Raw genomic sequence first — 17032 nt, forward strand, 5'->3', positions numbered from 1 at the left:
CAGCAGTTGAGGGTCAGAACTAAATAAATGTTGCCATAGTGATTAAGCACAGAGACAATGAAACCATGGGTAACAGTGACAATGTCTATATCTAAGAGGAAAGGTCATGGTCTCATCAGTCACAAAAGGGATAAGGCTTTAAGGACAACCACTACTATCTGCACTCCACAAGCAGTGGGGGATCCAATAGCACCCTGAAACTATAATCAACACTAGAAAAGTATATCAATCTACACAATTGGTGGTGGAAGCACATTTTGCTTCCCTTTCTCTAGAAAGATCAACTGATCATCAGCATTACTTCCATCAGCAGTTGCTAGCATTTCCACTTCTACACCTTCTCATTAAAATAACCAAAAAGGTCAGCAAATCAGCTTTAGTTACAACAAAAAGAAGTTGAATGTCTTTTGTTTCTGCAAGACAATCTGTTATGCCTTGTGTTTTCGCTTTTCTTAAGGTACAGTAAATGGGAAAATATACTTAAAAATTCAACTTTAGCGTTCCTTAATTTTCACAAAACTTGGGAAATTTGAACATACAGTTCCCATATTAGGCATAATTTGACCACATTGCATATATCAATTAAGTCAATGTAGTTAATACAGTCTATACGCAAAATGTGGAGAAGAGTTAAAGCTACATGTCTTTGAAATCCTCCCAACAAGAATGTTCTTCTCACTACTAGCACCTGTACAAGAGGCAAATGGAAATGTGTTCAGAAATCTAAGTGCTCCTCAACATGTACCCTCTATGGAGAAGGACATGTCGTGACTTTTGATGGACAACGCTTTGTGTTTGACGGCAACTGTGAATACATACTTGCTACGGTAACGTCAGAGTTACGGCTTCTTATGGCAAAGTACTGAAGGCTGAGAAATGGCTTAATTTAAACTGCTGGTGACAAAAATATCCTCAGAAGATACCATATGTACTAGGATAATATGAGCATTGACATATTTAGTGCTCATTTCAAAATCTCAGTTCAAACCCCCTCAGACACAAAAACAAACAACAAATAAACCCACCAATCAAACATATGATGTTACAAAAGATATTAAGTTTTCCTAACTTAACTGAGTGTTTGTGGATGATCTATCCACACAGCTGTATTCCACCATCTAGCTGGTGTTTTCTAGTGAAGTGATGTAATTCTTAAAACCCAATCAATAGTTTGATCATTGCAGTAACATCAAGCAGCAGTGCAGTACTCTACTGATTCCCTCCTTTTCCCCGGCAAAAATTATGGTTTCTGAGATGGATAAAATGCTAATGTTTCCACAAGCCATAGAAACTGGGGAACATAAGTACACAAATTCCACTGAAATGATTTCACTGATATCTGATGGTTGGATCTGAAGTCAGTCAGAGTTAGGATTACAGCATGCTACGAGGTGAGTGGACATTATTTGAGACTTTCATGCTAGGCAAACTCCTTGAAGTGATGCTCAGCACACTGCATCTTCTTGTTCACCCTATTACTTTGAACTCTCAAATGGTAAAGGAACTCTGTTTCTTTAATTTAGGATGGTTGTGGTACGAACAGCTCTCACTCCACCTTTAAAATTGTGACAGAGAATGTCATCTGTGGTAGATCAGGGGTCACCTGCTCCAGGTCCATCAAGATCTACCTTGGGGTAAGAACATCATGCTCATGTTATCCATCCAGGTCTACCCTCATTATCAGTGGATGATTCTATGATCAATTCCAAATAGGGCAGTCTACTTGATGACCTTGAGTTTGGGGTAGGGTTTAACACATTGTCTTAGCTTGACATCCCTATTACAGTCTTTCACTCCTTAGAGTGTGGCCTGTCTGGAAGCCATGAGAGTAAAGCCTTGGCTTTTGCCCTCACATTGAAGAATCCTGCAATGGAAGAGTATCAACCATGGTGCATGAGCCACAGAATGAAACCAAGAAGGCAGTTGTATGAAATTAAAGAAGTCACATCCTGGACAGGAAATAATCCTAAAAAAGTCCCTCTAATCCTGTTAGTGGGGATTTGGTTCCGGTTGTCTCTAGTTTCTCTATTAACTCACTGTTGGTACATATGCATACTAAAAAAGTTATTAAAATTTCCTTTATGACCTAAGAACTTCTATCCACAGTTGATGGTTTGTGGTTTAGTTCTGAGGGAGCCAAAAAAATACATCAATATCAAATTGTCCCAGAGTCAGACTTGAACAGAAAACCAAATGAGGGCCACAAACTGTTGAGTTCTTGACCAGGGAACTATTGCTACATACACTACATGCTTGCCACCCAGTTAATGAGCAACAGCAAGGTTTTACTTGAAGAAGCTAGTAATACCTTCTTTTGTATCTATCTCCTAAATACTTGCTCCAGAGGACCACTATTTTGGGCCCCAAAGTAACTGTTACTGTGCACCTCTGCTTTCAGGAAAGATGTAAAAGTGCAAGAGTGAATGAAACATAAAACTGTACAAGTCAATGTGAACTACCATCTCTCTATGTACCTTTGCATCTACTCATTTCAAATCACAGAAGTAGAACTCCATGCTTCAGCCAGCTGCACAATACGTGTGATGTCAGTGTTACAGACAACAAAACAATCCATTACAAAGTGCTGTTTCACCCTACGCTGACCATGAAACACGAAGGTTTTGTTTCATGTTCTTTATCAAAACTTGCATATTCATTAAAGGATGGAGAGACACTGTTCTCAGTGGTGACAGATGGCAGAACAAGGAGTAATGGTCTGAAGTAACAGAAGGAGAGGAGTAAGTTGGATATTAGGAAAAACTACTTCACCAGGAGTGTGGAGAAGCATTGGAATAAGTTGCTTAGAGAGGTGGTGGAATCTCCATCCCTAGAGGTTTTTAAGTCCCAGCTTGACATAGTCATGGCTGGGATGACTTAGCTGGGGTTGATCCTGCTTGAAGCAGGGGGCTGGACTCGATGATCTCCTGATGTCTCTTCCAGCCCTATGATTCTATGATTACATCCAGGCAGTGAGGGGTAGGCTAGATTTTACTTTTGCATCATGGATATGTGTAGATGGAATAAGAGAATAATGTTTTGGCATCGTGCATTTTGTTTTCTTACAAAATCATAAAGAGGCTACATTTACCCCTTCAGAAGTTAGGCTGAGAGATAGACATTCATGAGGACAAGTCTACACTTAAAATGTTGCCTGGGTACAGCTGCACCTGTGCCACTGTAGCACTTCAGTGAAGATGCTCTACACTGAGCACTCTCTCATCAGCATAGCAAAACAAAACAAGTCAAGTGGCACTTTAAAGACTAACAAAATGATTTATTAGGTGATGAGCTTGCGTGGGACAGATCCACTTCTTCAGATCTTAGCCTTACCAGTTAATTCATATCCCTGGAAGGCAGTAGCTACATCTAGGAGAGAAGCTCTCTCACTGACTTAGTGCTGTCCATACACAGGGTTAGGTCAGTATAAATATAGTTGCACCAGGTGTGGAATTTTCACACCCTTGAGTGACATAGCTATACTGATATGGGTCTGTAGTATAGACCAGATCTCAAGCAGAGATGCGCACCATCTAAGAACTGTAACTCTGTTGACAATAAATTATTCTCCAGGATCTAACCACAATAAATGCAGATAAACAGAAAAAAAGCCAATCTGTAGCAACACTCTTAGTGATTCCCGGTAATATTACACAAACAGAAAGGATATACTATAACTTTTAGGCCAATTTGCTTTCAGAACATGACACTTATACTGGCAGATGAAAACTACTATGTATATGGGGAAAATCCTCTGACAAAGTTCCACGTGAAAAAGAATGTTCTTCACCTGATGTTCGATATCATTATCCCAGGAAAATACAACATGACTCTTATCTGGAACAAGCACATGAATATTTTCATCAAGATCTTCAGAGAAATACAGGTAATTCAGAGTAACTTCCTGATAAACTTTCCTTAATTTTCTTTTTTAAATACATTTACCCCCACATTCAATCAAACTGCACATGAGGTGGCAATTGTAATTTTCTACAGCAGCAGGATTCTTCTAGGACTGTTTTTCATAACTTCCATTCCTCCTGGAGGAACAGAGCTCATCAATGAAAGCTACTTATTAGCTGATTCCTGACTTCAAAACAACATGAATATTTGGGCTTGAAGCGCATGTGTTAGACAAATAACAGCACATCCTTTAATTCCCCAGAATGGCAGAAAAATGTGTACAGGACATTTTGATTAATTCTGATCTCTAAAGGATGCAGATCATATCTGTGCATGTGAACATAATTGAGGAAGAACACCACTATGTCCTTACATTGTTCATTTAACAAGAAAGGCCCCATATACTATAAATTAAAATTGTGCAGGACAGTATTTACATTGCAGCTAAGAAACAGGAAGCAATGCAGATAACAGAAAGAGAATTCAGACAATGGGTTGTAATTAGAAAATGGGGGCCACCTACTATTATTGCTTTCATTTCTTCATCTAGGATCATCTCTGCGGTTTGTGTGGGAATTACAATGGGAACATGAGAGATGATTTTGAAACACGAAGCAAATATGTGGCAGCAAATGAAATGGAGTTTGTAAATTCTTGGAAGGAAAATCCTCTGTGCGGGGATGTGTTCTTTGCAGTTGACCCTTGTAACAAGAACCCTTATCGTAAAGCTTGGTCAGTGAGGAAGTGTTCCATCCTCCACAGCCCGGTCTTTGCTCCCTGTCACAGTAAGGTAAGCAAGTTTTTGGCCTTCTTTACACCTATTTTACAGTCTTCCAAAGGATGATTGACTCACACTTCAATGCATACCTCCCTTCTCCCAAGGATACATTAATGCAACCTGCATGAAATATAGTCTTGCAACTGCTTCACCCCTTAATATTTTGTACCTCCGATTTGTAATGTGTCTTCAGGAAATGAGATGTGAACTGTGTCTTTGTAGGGTATAAAATTGCTGAAGTTAGGTCCCTCTATTTTAGTGATGTGTTTTGCTGCCTAATCACATGGAAACTATGTATCTGTTCAAATACGTAAACAGATCTAGAGCTATCCTTCAAAATGTCATAATTTTCTATTGATATTTTGCAGTGCCTAAGCTTTTACAAAAGATTATTGTTTAAATGAGAATTGTATTATTGTTGGGCTTATTTTACTACAGATATAGAGGAATAACTGATTCTTTAACTTAGTAGAGAAGATTATGTTCTGAATGTTCTCCATTTACCCTGAGCTAACTGGTTTGGCCCAGCTAGAAAGAGGGAAAAAACAAACTTTATTGACCAGTGCACAGATACAAGAGAATCCTGATTAATAAACTTTCCCTTCTTTCTCAACCCAAGGTATATGTCAATCCTCATTATGAAGACTGTGTTCGAGATTCTTGTGGGTGTGACACCGGAGGAGACTGTGAATGCATGTGTGATGCTATTGCAGTGTATGCCAAAGCATGCTTAGATGTAGGTGTCTGCATTGACTGGAGAACCCCCGAGTTCTGTCGTAAGTTTCTTGAACACGTTTAAAAATGACATATGTGATTTTTATTACAGGTTGAACTTTTGTAATCTGGGACTTTGATGCTGCTGGACCACAGAGCCCTGGATGCTAGGAGCTGGGGCCAGGAGTCTGGCAGCAGGGGCCTGAGAGCCCAGCTGGGAGCACAGCCAGTATAGCAGAAGAGGGGCTGGTGGCTGCAAGCCCAGTCTGGGTCAGGAGTGGAGCTCAGTGGCCAGTGACTAGAAGGGGAGCCCCAAGCCTGGCAGCAGAGGGGCTGGCATTACCCTCACCTGATAGGGCAAATTGTATGGTTTGGGACCAGTCAGATCCCAAGGGTGTTGGACGAAAGAAGTCCAACCACTTTTGTCTTCATTTCATTTTATACTTCACCCATTTATAAAGGAGCTCACAGTTACATTATTATTATTATTATTATTAATTATTATTATTACTTACTACTACTATAGCGTTAACGTACACTGATGGGACAGCATGGGAGATTGTTGTATAGCCACTTCCTGTATTGTATCTGTGCTCTAGATAGGGTTGCCAATGGGATGGAGGGGCAAAGGAGGAAGTTACCCTGGGAGCTGGTGATTTAACAGGCCTGGGGCTCCATACCACCACTGCCACTACCACAGCATCAGTGGCAAGCAGAGCCCTGTGCAACAGATGGCCCAGGTGGTGCTGAGAGCTGGCTGCCCATAGCCCTTGTTACCCAGGACCTGGTGAAATTTGTCTCCAGCCCTGGCTCTAGAAAATGGATGACTTAATTCCGTAGTTCTCTTACCCATGCATATTTCATCACCACCAAACTCACTAGAAACATGTTACTATGACATGGACTACACTGAGGGCAATGTGAACCTAAGACAGGCAACTCCTGCTATGTGAATAGCATAGCTGAAGCCCATGTACCTTAGGTCAACTTTCCCCACCAGCCTTTCAGTGTTAGGTTGACGCGAGAAACTCTCTAATCAACTTTCCTTACTCCTTGCAATTGCAAGGAGTACTGGAGTCAACCGGGATGCCCTCAATGTTTGATTCAGCTTGTCTAAATCAGGTACAATAAATCAAACTCTGAAAGACCAATCTGTTGCAGTAAGTGCAGACATACCCTCTGTCATGAAGAAACGAGGCAGAAAAAAAAAATCAGTCACAGATATTAATCTTGCAATATATTTCCTCTGATGCAGAACTGACAGCCAACTAGCCAGTAATGAAGAGGTGGGCAATAAGCCAGAGGCAGTTCATCCAGGTTGGCCCCTGGCAGGTCACCAGACATTTCATTCACCTACAGGTACAGCCACTTGCAGGCTCTGTTTAGTAGAGGGTTGCTGTTCCTGGCCAATGGTACCTTCTTCCTGCAGCTCTCACTTGCTGGACATGGTGATCCATAGCCAAGAGAAGCTGCAAGTGGCCATACCTGCAGATGCACAGTAAATAAAGTGCCATCAGCCTGCCAAGCACTAACCCTGGCAAACTTCATCCAGACTCTGGGCCACTTACTGCCCACCCCTGCAACAGGAGAAACACATAGATGTAAATAAACTAACTTTTCCCCGCAGTCCCCCAGTTGAGGTCGGGTAGTTTCCATTGAGTCACCCAGCACCGCTGCCTCACTTTATTCCACCTATTCTGAATCCTCTGAGGAATTATATTCCATAAATTGAAAAACTCAACGTTTTCTTATATTTTTGCTTTTTTTCAGCTGTCTATTGTGACTACTTCAACATACACCAAAAGGCAGGCAGTGAGGGCACCTACAAGTATAATTACTGGAATGAACAAAATTGCACCTGGCATTACCGACCATGTAATTGCCCAAACCAAAACTACAAATATGTCAACATTGAAGGTAATTATTTTATGGTTTCAGAGTTAGCTGCAGTTTTGACCATCCACTCACCGAGTCTCCCTTAAGAACACCCACTTATGGCTTCAAGCTCCTAGCCATCATGTCTGTCAGGCAGAGGTCCTTGTCTTTCTTCTGCCAGACTGCGGGTTTAGGCTTGCAGTCCCTCTGCATTTCATAGTTTAGTTCCCCAGCAGGAAAGACGAGGTCCACCACCTGTGGTTAACCATCCTCAAAGAGGTGCAAGAGTGTACCGGTTACCACTAAGCCTTCAACAAAGTCAAGTACATGTGTTCTTAGAGTAAAAGCATTACAAAAACACATAAAATAAAAATTCCTATATGCATGCTAAAAGCTTCTGAGTGGTAACCATCAGCCTTATGGGACCTAGTAAGCCAGAATTCTTCCAACACTTCCATAAGGGTCTGGTCCATCTGCTGAATCAGAAAAAGGCCTGTTAGTTTGAACCAGTATATGCAAGCTCACCTGACTGTGATACCTCTCCAGAGGTGTTTATAACCTGAATGATTCATCTTAAACAAACCTCATTGTTTTTGGTTCCTGGAAGAACTGTGGTAACCCCACCACCTGCAGTTACATACAATCCCTGGCCTACAGTGCTACATAAACTTAATACCATGTGGTCCCCAAAAATATTACAGTTTTTCTCAGAATGACTTTATGGCCATGTCTACACTAGCCCCAAACTTTGAAATGGCCACACAAATGGCCATTTTGAAGTTTACTAATGAAGCGCTGAAATGCATATTCAGCGCTTCATTAGCATGCGGGCAGCCGCGGCACTTTGAAATTGACGCGGTTCGCCGCCACGTGGCTCATCCCGACGGGGCTCCTTTTCTAAAGGCCCCCACCCACTTCGAAGTCCCCTTATTCCTATCTGCTCATTGGAATAAGGGGACTTCGAAGTAGGCGGGGTCCTTTCGAAAAGGAGCCCCGTTGGGAAGAGCCGCGCAGTGGCGAGCTGTGTCAATTTCGAAGTGCCGCGGCTGCCCGCATGCTAATGAAGCGCTGAATATGCATTTCAGCGCTTCGTTAGTAAACTTCGAAATGGCCATGCAGATTTGCATGGCCATTTCGAAGTTTTTGGCTAGTGTAGACACAGCCTATAAGTCTGAAAATAACAAAGCAATAATTATTATTATATTAACCAGTGGTTAAGACAATGATGTTTCCACTTGCATAATTTCCAGAGCAGTGGTTACATAGTCTTACTATATTATGTTCATTGTATGTTGTGAACAAGACACAAGAAGTCATTCTTCTGCTCTATTATGTACTGGTTAGGCCCCAGTTGGAGTATAGTGTCCAGTTCTGGGTGTTGCATTTCAAGAAAGATGTGGAGAAATTGGAAAGGGTTCAGAAAAGAGCAACAAGAATGATCAAAGGTCTAGAGAACATTACTTATGAAGAAAGGCTGAAATAAATGGGCTTGTTTAGTTTGGAAAAAAGAAGATTAAGGGGGGACATGATAGTGGTTTTCAGGTATCTAAAAGGGTGTCATGAGGAGGGAGAAAACTTGTTCTTCTTGGCCACTGAGGATAGAACAAGAGGCGACGGGCTTAAACTGCAGCAAGGGAGGTTTACGTTGAACATTAGGAAAAAGTTCCTAACTCTCAGGGTGGTCAAACACTGGAATAAATTGCCTAGGGAGGTTATGGAATCTCCATCTATTTAACAACAGTTTAGATAAGTGTCTCTCAGGGATGGTCTAGACAGTACTTTGTCCTGCTATGCAGGCAGGGGGCTGGACACAGTGACCCCTCAAGGTCCCTTCCGGTCCTCACATTCTATGATTCTATGAATCACCTTCTACTATTAATACCACAAGGATAAGTAATTGACATGGAATCCATAGTACACTGAGTGCTTTAATGAGCTCCACCTGTCTTGAATGTGAAGCACTGTTACCATATCAAGAGAAATTTCTTAAGGAGTTAGGAGAGGTCACTGGTTAAATGACAGACAGAGATTTTCATCTTCTGTGAAATTCATATTGCAATATCAAGATAACTACATATTTAGAAGAAGGATTATACAAAACAGCTATTATCAAGTGTGAGTAACTATCTTCTCTCCCTGCCTATAGGCTGTTACAACTGCTCATATAATGAATACTTTGATTATGAGGAAGGACAGTGTAAACTCTGCAGTAAGTAGAGGTTTTTGAGTCTCTTGCTCTGCAAAAGCTAGGAGCATTAATTGCATAAGCTGAATATTTTGAAGGAGGAGTTTGTTCTTAATAGCTATTGGTTAATAATGGCTGTTCATCCAAACACAACTTTCCTATGTAATGACTGTGTTGCTCTACTGCCAAGTTGTAATCAGATGGATAAGAAGATAGTTAAAGGCAACTAAAATATTGTGAGGCTGTGAAGGATTGTGAATTAAATGGTAGTTGTAATGCTCTTTTTTATTTTAATAGTTGTGATGACAGGCTACTTTCATTCTAAGTTTGAATATTTCATAATGTCTCACTGCTCCTGGAAGAACTGCTTCCCTGACACCTTTAACACATTTCCCACTGTGAGTGGAGTTCTGTCAATGGACAGAATGTGGTACCTAGACTTTATCTAACAAGTTCTTTTTTCCAATATACATGCTTTTTACAACTTTTGAAATCTTTGCTACTAACTGGTACCCCATACCACAGTGATGGGCAAGCTTAGAAAAATATAGATTAGTTGATAATATTAGAGACAGGTTCAAAGCTGCAAAATTTGGATTTCTGCATCCAGATGTTGGCTATAGAGCCATTTCCAAGTTGTACAATAACAATCATGAGTAGAGATGCCTAGTTATTGGGGCTATACCATCTACAGAAAATCCTCATATACTTCTTCCTGAGACATACAGCTATCCTTAAACATAAACAGAGCAATAAAAGTTACAAAAGCATGACTACGGATTTCCTCGATATTGTTTGTTTCTACTGAAATAGATTTGTAATGAAATGTATAACAAATCTCCTCTTTTAAATATCTTCTTAGTTTGTTCCTATTCAGATATTAAAACTTTTCATCTATTTTTACACAGTAGGACCTAAGCCCACTGGAACGACTCCTGAAACCTCTACACCTTCAACAGGTTAGTTTTGTAGTCAGTGGAAGTAAATATGTGATATAATAGTCACTTATCTTCCAGACATATGTTATTGCCTTCTAATTTTCAGTAGCACTTATTTTGTCCTTGTAAGATTATCTCACCTTCCTATGAAATGCTTTGGATGCACTAATGAAATATATCCTGGCATTATACAAATGTCTCAAACATTTTATCTTAAATTAAGAAGGAAGTTAAAGAGGAATTGTGGTTATCAAGTAAGACGTTAAGATCTCCCCAATGAATAAAATTCAGGGCAAGTTGAGATTGACAAAAGGCAGTTAGCACCTGACTTGATGTACTAATAGATGAAATTAATCAGCAGTGTCAGCATAGTTCTTAGCGGAAAGATGTGTGAATCACAATTATGACTAGTTGATAATCTTCAAAGAATGTCTATTTAAGCCCAGAGCTCAAAAATTGGCTGCGTCTACACTAGAAGATAAATTTGAATTTAAGGTAGTTAAGTCGATATTACCACGTGACTTTCTTCACTGTAAATACCATTTGGTTGATGTAGGGAGCACAATTATTGATATCACAACATCGTTAGTACCTGATGGGTATAGTGTCAAGCTCAAATTCAAAAGTTCAATTAAGGACCAGTCTGTAAGCACCACATCTTAAAATCAAATTTATTAACCTCTAGAGGTGTCCCACATGTAACCCACAATGCCCCACAGTGCTCCACTCTGGCCGCTGCTCTCCATGGGCACAGGAATTAGGTAACAGGAAGATCATGAATTTCAAGTCAGGACCATGAAGCCTGTGGCTGTGGGCTCATGTTTGCTTGAGAGCCTAAGAAATGTCCTTCTTTCTTTGCTATTAGCACTGTGAGCACATCTACCTGTTACAAATAGCCCCTACGTGGAGTTTGTGGTTCTGTCTCTACAGCTGAAATTTTTTTTTTCTGTTCTGTCTGGCACCAGCTGCTGCCTCACTGCACCATGTGACAGCAAGGCTGTTGCAGGGGTCGTGCTTGCATAAGAGGCCGAGAAAGTTCTTCTCAATGGTTTACATTTGTGCGCAAACCCCCCTCCTCCCACAGGCACCAGGCAGTCAGAAACTTTCCTGCACTCAGCCACACCATGTGGGTAGTCCCAACCCAATAAAAGGACATGCTGCCATTCGGTGCTGACCATGCTGCCAGGCAGCACCATGACCTGGCTTGCACATGGTTAGGGTCCCAAGGGCAGGAAAGGTTTTCGGGGGCTTGCTGCCACCAGTGGGGAAGTCTCCCCTGACAGCGAAGATATTGAGGTGGGACTACTTCAACTGCCCTCCCCCCAAAAAATATTTAGGGGATTTTCTGCCACTGTGTGGAAGTTTCCCCCAGTGGCTAAGATACCAGGGGCTTGCTGCCACCGAGGGATGTCTTCCCCAGTGGCTAAGATACTCAAGGGCTTGCTCTCTCAAGGGTGAAGTCTGCCTCAGAGGCTAATATACTAGGGGGACTATTCAACTGGCCCCCCACACTGATCCCCCCAATACTCCTAGCAATGGACCCGTGGGGCTTGCTGCCATTGGGGGGAAATCTACCCTGGCAGCTAAGATACTCGGGGGACTACTTCAACTACTTCAGCATTTCAGCCAGCTCTGCAGCTGCAGGCCACTGCAGGCACCTGCTGCTTTGATATTTCTGTTATAAAATCTTTTTCCTAACATTTCCTATCTTTCTTCATGCTTCACCCCCCAAAAAAAAACACAGAGGGGAGGACCAATTGAGATTCCCGTTTCTGTTATAAGTTCAGTGTATGAGAGTTCACTGCCATCCCCCGTGTTGGCAATGTCTGTGTACTGAAGAGGGAAGACAAAAATCTTTTTTCCTACACTTTTCTATCCTCTTTCTTCTAACGTTGCACCCCTTCACGCAGGGAAGAGTGGGTGGAGGACCAGCTGAGAATACAGTCTGTCCCTGTGTTATTTTTCACAGAGCAGATGCAATCATGGGAGTGGAGACAGTGAGTGAATGGCCAGTTGAGAACACAGCCTGTGCACAGAAGCCTTATAGTGCACTGGAAAGCCAAAGACCCTCCCCTCAGTAGCAATCTTTTTTTTCAAAAACTTTACTATCATCTCTTTCTTCAAGCTTCCCAGGGTCCTGTATTATTTTCAAGGATCAGATGCAATCATGGGAGAGGGGACAGTCAGTGGATGGCCAGTTGAGAATTCAGTGACAGAACAAAGAGATTTCTGTTAACCTTGTCATCTCTGTGGATGCCCTACCTTTCCCTCCTTCCAAAGGGAAAAATGAAGTTTGCTTAACACAGGAGGGGAGTGAGGAAAATCCAATATGGGAAGATGATGTCAAAGACCAGCAAGCATACCCAGAATGCTAAAGGGATGAGGGAACGGTAGGATAGGTTGCCACAATGCACTACTGCAACAGTTGATGTTTGCCAAATGAGGAGCACATGGGAAGGTGAGGACAGTCAAAAATCGAACTTATTAATTCCAGAGTTAAAAAATAGATATTAATAAATTCCATTTTATCTCATAGTGTAGATGCAGCCATTCTCTCAATCTTAGAAGTGCTTATTCCACATATCAGGCAAAACAGCCTAATATGTAATTCCTATCCTGTCACTGAATACAAAGTAAGTGCATGTCTTTGTAAAATCAAGGTCAGTAGAAGGGCAGTGTGGAAAACATTACAGTGCTAACTCTCTATGGTATAAAATTCGAAGGAGAATTGGCTAATTTGCATAGCTCATAAGTGCATTCTCATATGCACTTGAGGACTATGGGAATGAGCATTATTCAGGAATGCTGAAATAACTTTAAAATACACTGAAGAAAAGAAAAAATGAATAAAGTTTTCTGTAACAGCCTTCTACTATGGATCACTTGTCGGTACATTATAAGAGGAGATAGAGGAAGGAAGGATAATTAAGTTGTGTCAAATCTGATATCTATAATGAAAGATATTTCTAACATTATTTCTTCCTGAAATCATTTTCCTATTCATGACATACATAGAAATTTTTACCAAAAATTATTTCTTATACACAATATCCACATTTGTATTATTTTTCTTGTAGTAATGACGACAATACAACCTTCAGCAAGAAGAAGCTCAAGTACAGTTGAAACATCAACTACTGCCATAACACCACCAACCATTACAATTACAGAGTCCACCAAGCATACGCTTTTAAGCTCTACACCAACCACCAGATCTACCACAAAAGTAACCATAAAAACAAAACCTATCACAATCAAATCCACCACTCACTCCATACCAGCAAGCACCATTACAAAAAAGACAACATTGTCAACTATCCCAGTCATAACATTAACTGAGATTACTATACCAATAACCACCATCAAAACCACAGAAACTACTATCCCGCTCACCACGAAAACACCAGTCACACCTACAGTAACAGTCATCTCAACTGGTTGGTTATTTTCCTGATTGCTGCCATTGTCTCTAATCAATTACATTTATTCAATTAATTATCAATTGCATGTATTTAATTCATGATTTTAAAAGGTGCATTATTAAGAAAGAATTGTGCTGGATATATAATGGAAAGATTTAAAAGTGGGAAGAAAACAGGATTTTGTGTTACTATGAAATTTAATCCATATTCAAGAAAGACTGAGTTTATATGAACCACAGGAAGCATTAACAATTTTACATAGATTATGTCCCGAATTGTAAGCCAAATACTGCACTCTTTTAAAAAGGAAAGTTAACTTTAATTTTTTGCAAGATAAATCCTTTCTGCATAGAGAACTCAGAATGCCACCTATTCAAATAGATCTGAAGACATTAACAATGTATTATTATTATAAAAATGCTATTAGAGTGACACTTTCTTGTGGATACCAAAGCATCAAAATTTCAGTTTGTAATGAACTAAAATAAATACTAAAATAGAGCATCCTCAATGAACAACCACCAAAACAATGCACAGCCTACTATTTTTCTAAAACAACCGAACTTCCTTAAAAACCACTAAATGCACTGGAAATGAATCAATTTTGTCCCTCTCCCAACCTGAATGCGCTGCCCCATTAAAGAAGCGTGAAGGCCACTTCTCAATTCTGTGCCCAATTTTGACTCTTTTCATCTGCCAGCAAGTGACTCTCACTCTGATCACCATTTGCATACTTATCCAATGATTTTTTACCTGAAAACTTTTTTTTTTTGACAATTCACCATTTTCATGTCAAAGTATCCCAATTACTTCACATTTTTTGCTTACAGGAACAAAAACAATAGAAAGTACACCACCAAGAAGTACAAGCAAAACAAAGCCTACCACACCCATCTCCGCAACATCCACAACCACAGTTTCAACAGGGTCCAGCCCAACCTCCTCTGCAAAAACCAGGAGAACTGCAACAGTGACCAGGACCACGCCATCCACAACATTTATGGAAACCAGTCCAACTGCCACACTAACGATTCTCACAACAGTTCCAGTGACTAGGACAACATTTTCTACAAGCTCAACAGAGACCACAACATCCAAGTCAACTCCTACTCCTTCCACTACCTTTATCATGCCGACCACACAAATTACACCGACAAATATCACTCTGACCACATCTGTTTCCTCTACTAGCTCAACAGAGACCAAAACATCCAAGCTCATTCCCACAGTTTCCACTACCTTTACCACACCCACTACTACCACCTCACCAGTTACACCAACAACCTTCACTCTGACCACATCTACCTTCCCCACAACCTCAACAGAGGTCACAATATCCAAGTCACCTGTCACTGTTTCCACAACCTTTACCACACTAACCACTAGAACCACATCACCTACCCCCACAAGCCTGACTCCTACTACATCTACCTTCCCCACCAGTCCTATGGAGACCACAACATCCAAATCAACTCCAACTATTACTACTACTTTTACCACACCCATCTCTACCACCACACCAATTACACCCACAACTCTCACTCTGACCACACATACCTTCCCCCGTAGCTCAGCAGAGACCACAACATCTAAGTCCACTCCCACTGTTTCCACTACCTTTGCCACCCCCACCACTAGCACCACACCAGTGACCCTCTCAACCGTCACTCTGAAGACATCAGCCCCAACCATGGAGAGCAGCACATCAGAATCCACGACCCGAAGCACCACAAAAACTACACTGACAACTGTTTCTTACACTGCTACATCAATTACGTCTACACTAAGGGCAACACCAACAGGTATGTTTTAGTGACTGCTACCCATCTTGATTTGGCACCTATTGGGAGAAAGGCAAGAGCAACATTTTAGCTCCTTGGCCTGACTCTTTAGCCCCTACATCTGACATTACTTTGTTTAGAAAATATCTATTTAGGCCGACTGGCCAAGTTCCCTTTCAAAAGTACTCTCAGCTCACTCCAATTTGGGAGAGTCAAGGCAAGTTAGGGCAACCTTAACACTAGCAGGGAAAGCTATGTCTCCTTGCCGTGGGTAATGCTGCCAAAGAAAGGGAAGAAGCAGGTTATGGGATAGGGGACGTGTGGCATGTTGGAGAAAGGACAGACTGAGACAAGGGCTGTCACAAAAATCCATCAGAAGAGAATGAATGTCATTCTTATGGGAAATGTATGGTGTAAACAGCAATTTTCTGGTTTAAGACAACTTGCTTTATTCAGAGTGCAAACCTCCCTCTTCCAGTTTATCCCACCTCCATTCCTAATTCCTAATCCTTGGGACTTCCATAGGTTTCTGTACATATTCTTCTGGAACAAATCCACGTGTACAGACACACAGGCCTGCACGCTCCATTAATTCTAGTGTACTGCACTCTCTCTACCATCCCGAGAAATGCACACACTGAAAACTATTGCCTCACAAAATGGGTGGAATGAAACACACCCAGAAAGTTAGAGAATGGTTCAAAACAAAAATCAAAACAGGGGAAGAACTCTTTCACTCACCCTCTCTCTTTCTCATTGATGCAAGCCTAAGCTCACTTCCCATTTTCCAGGTGGGCCACTAAGACTGCATGGACTGATGGTTTAGGAAGGTCTACTTCATTTAGTCGTAGGATTCAAGCATTTTACTTTATGTTATGCTTTTCCTTTGCAGGAAGAGAGCCAACTAAACCTACTACTCCAACCTCACCTGGTGAGTTTGATGGACAATTTGTAAATTAAGAGGTATAGGTGAGGATTGGTCATCCCTTTGGACTCACACTGATTCCCCTCCCAATCAGATTGCAAAGACAGGAGGGACAAATTACCCTCCCAACCCTCGAATACCTTCTTGTACCCACGGTATCTTCTTTAGACCAAGGAAGAAGACACTCTGTTCCATAGCTCTCACTGTGCACTGAAGAGAAAAGATAAACTAAGGGAGAATGTTAACAAAGCATTAATGATCTGCCCAGTGAGGAATACAGCTCCCAACTCCGACCTACGATGCCCACAAAAGCAGAATGCTTTCAGCACTTTACAGGAATAGGAACCCAGCCCCCAAGACAAAACAATCCAGCCTTCATTTTCAGTGGGTTCCTAAAAGTATACAAGTACAATCTTTTAGACCAATTAGATGGCACTGAGAAAATCAGTACATTTCCCTAGGTCTACTGTGCTCCCAAGAAATTATTTTATGAACTGACAACATAGAAGCAAAA

The 17032-nt window shown here is 41.2% G+C and overlaps 1 protein-coding gene across 1 annotated transcript in view; it reads left to right on the forward strand.

Annotated features, from left to right (window-relative positions):
• Positions 1–16553, forward strand: part of MUC6 (mucin 6, oligomeric mucus/gel-forming) — a 66864-nt gene extending 50311 nt beyond the window's left edge. The window contains exons 20-29 of the mRNA XM_074998550.1: positions 686–827; positions 1524–1634; positions 3698–3883; positions 4451–4690; positions 5298–5454; positions 7163–7309; positions 9414–9476; positions 13468–13827; positions 14643–15614; positions 16486–16553. Coding sequence (XP_074854651.1) covers positions 686–827; positions 1524–1634; positions 3698–3883; positions 4451–4690; positions 5298–5454; positions 7163–7309; positions 9414–9476; positions 13468–13827; positions 14643–15614; positions 16486–16553 — 2446 coding nt within the window. The remainder of the gene's footprint in view (positions 1–685; positions 828–1523; positions 1635–3697; positions 3884–4450; positions 4691–5297; positions 5455–7162; positions 7310–9413; positions 9477–13467; positions 13828–14642; positions 15615–16485) is intronic.
• The last annotated feature ends 479 nt before the right edge of the window (positions 16554–17032 follow it).

Source organism: Carettochelys insculpta, chromosome 6 (genome assembly GCF_033958435.1).
Source record: "Carettochelys insculpta isolate YL-2023 chromosome 6, ASM3395843v1, whole genome shotgun sequence".
Taxonomy (NCBI): domain Eukaryota; kingdom Metazoa; phylum Chordata; order Testudines; family Carettochelyidae; genus Carettochelys; species Carettochelys insculpta.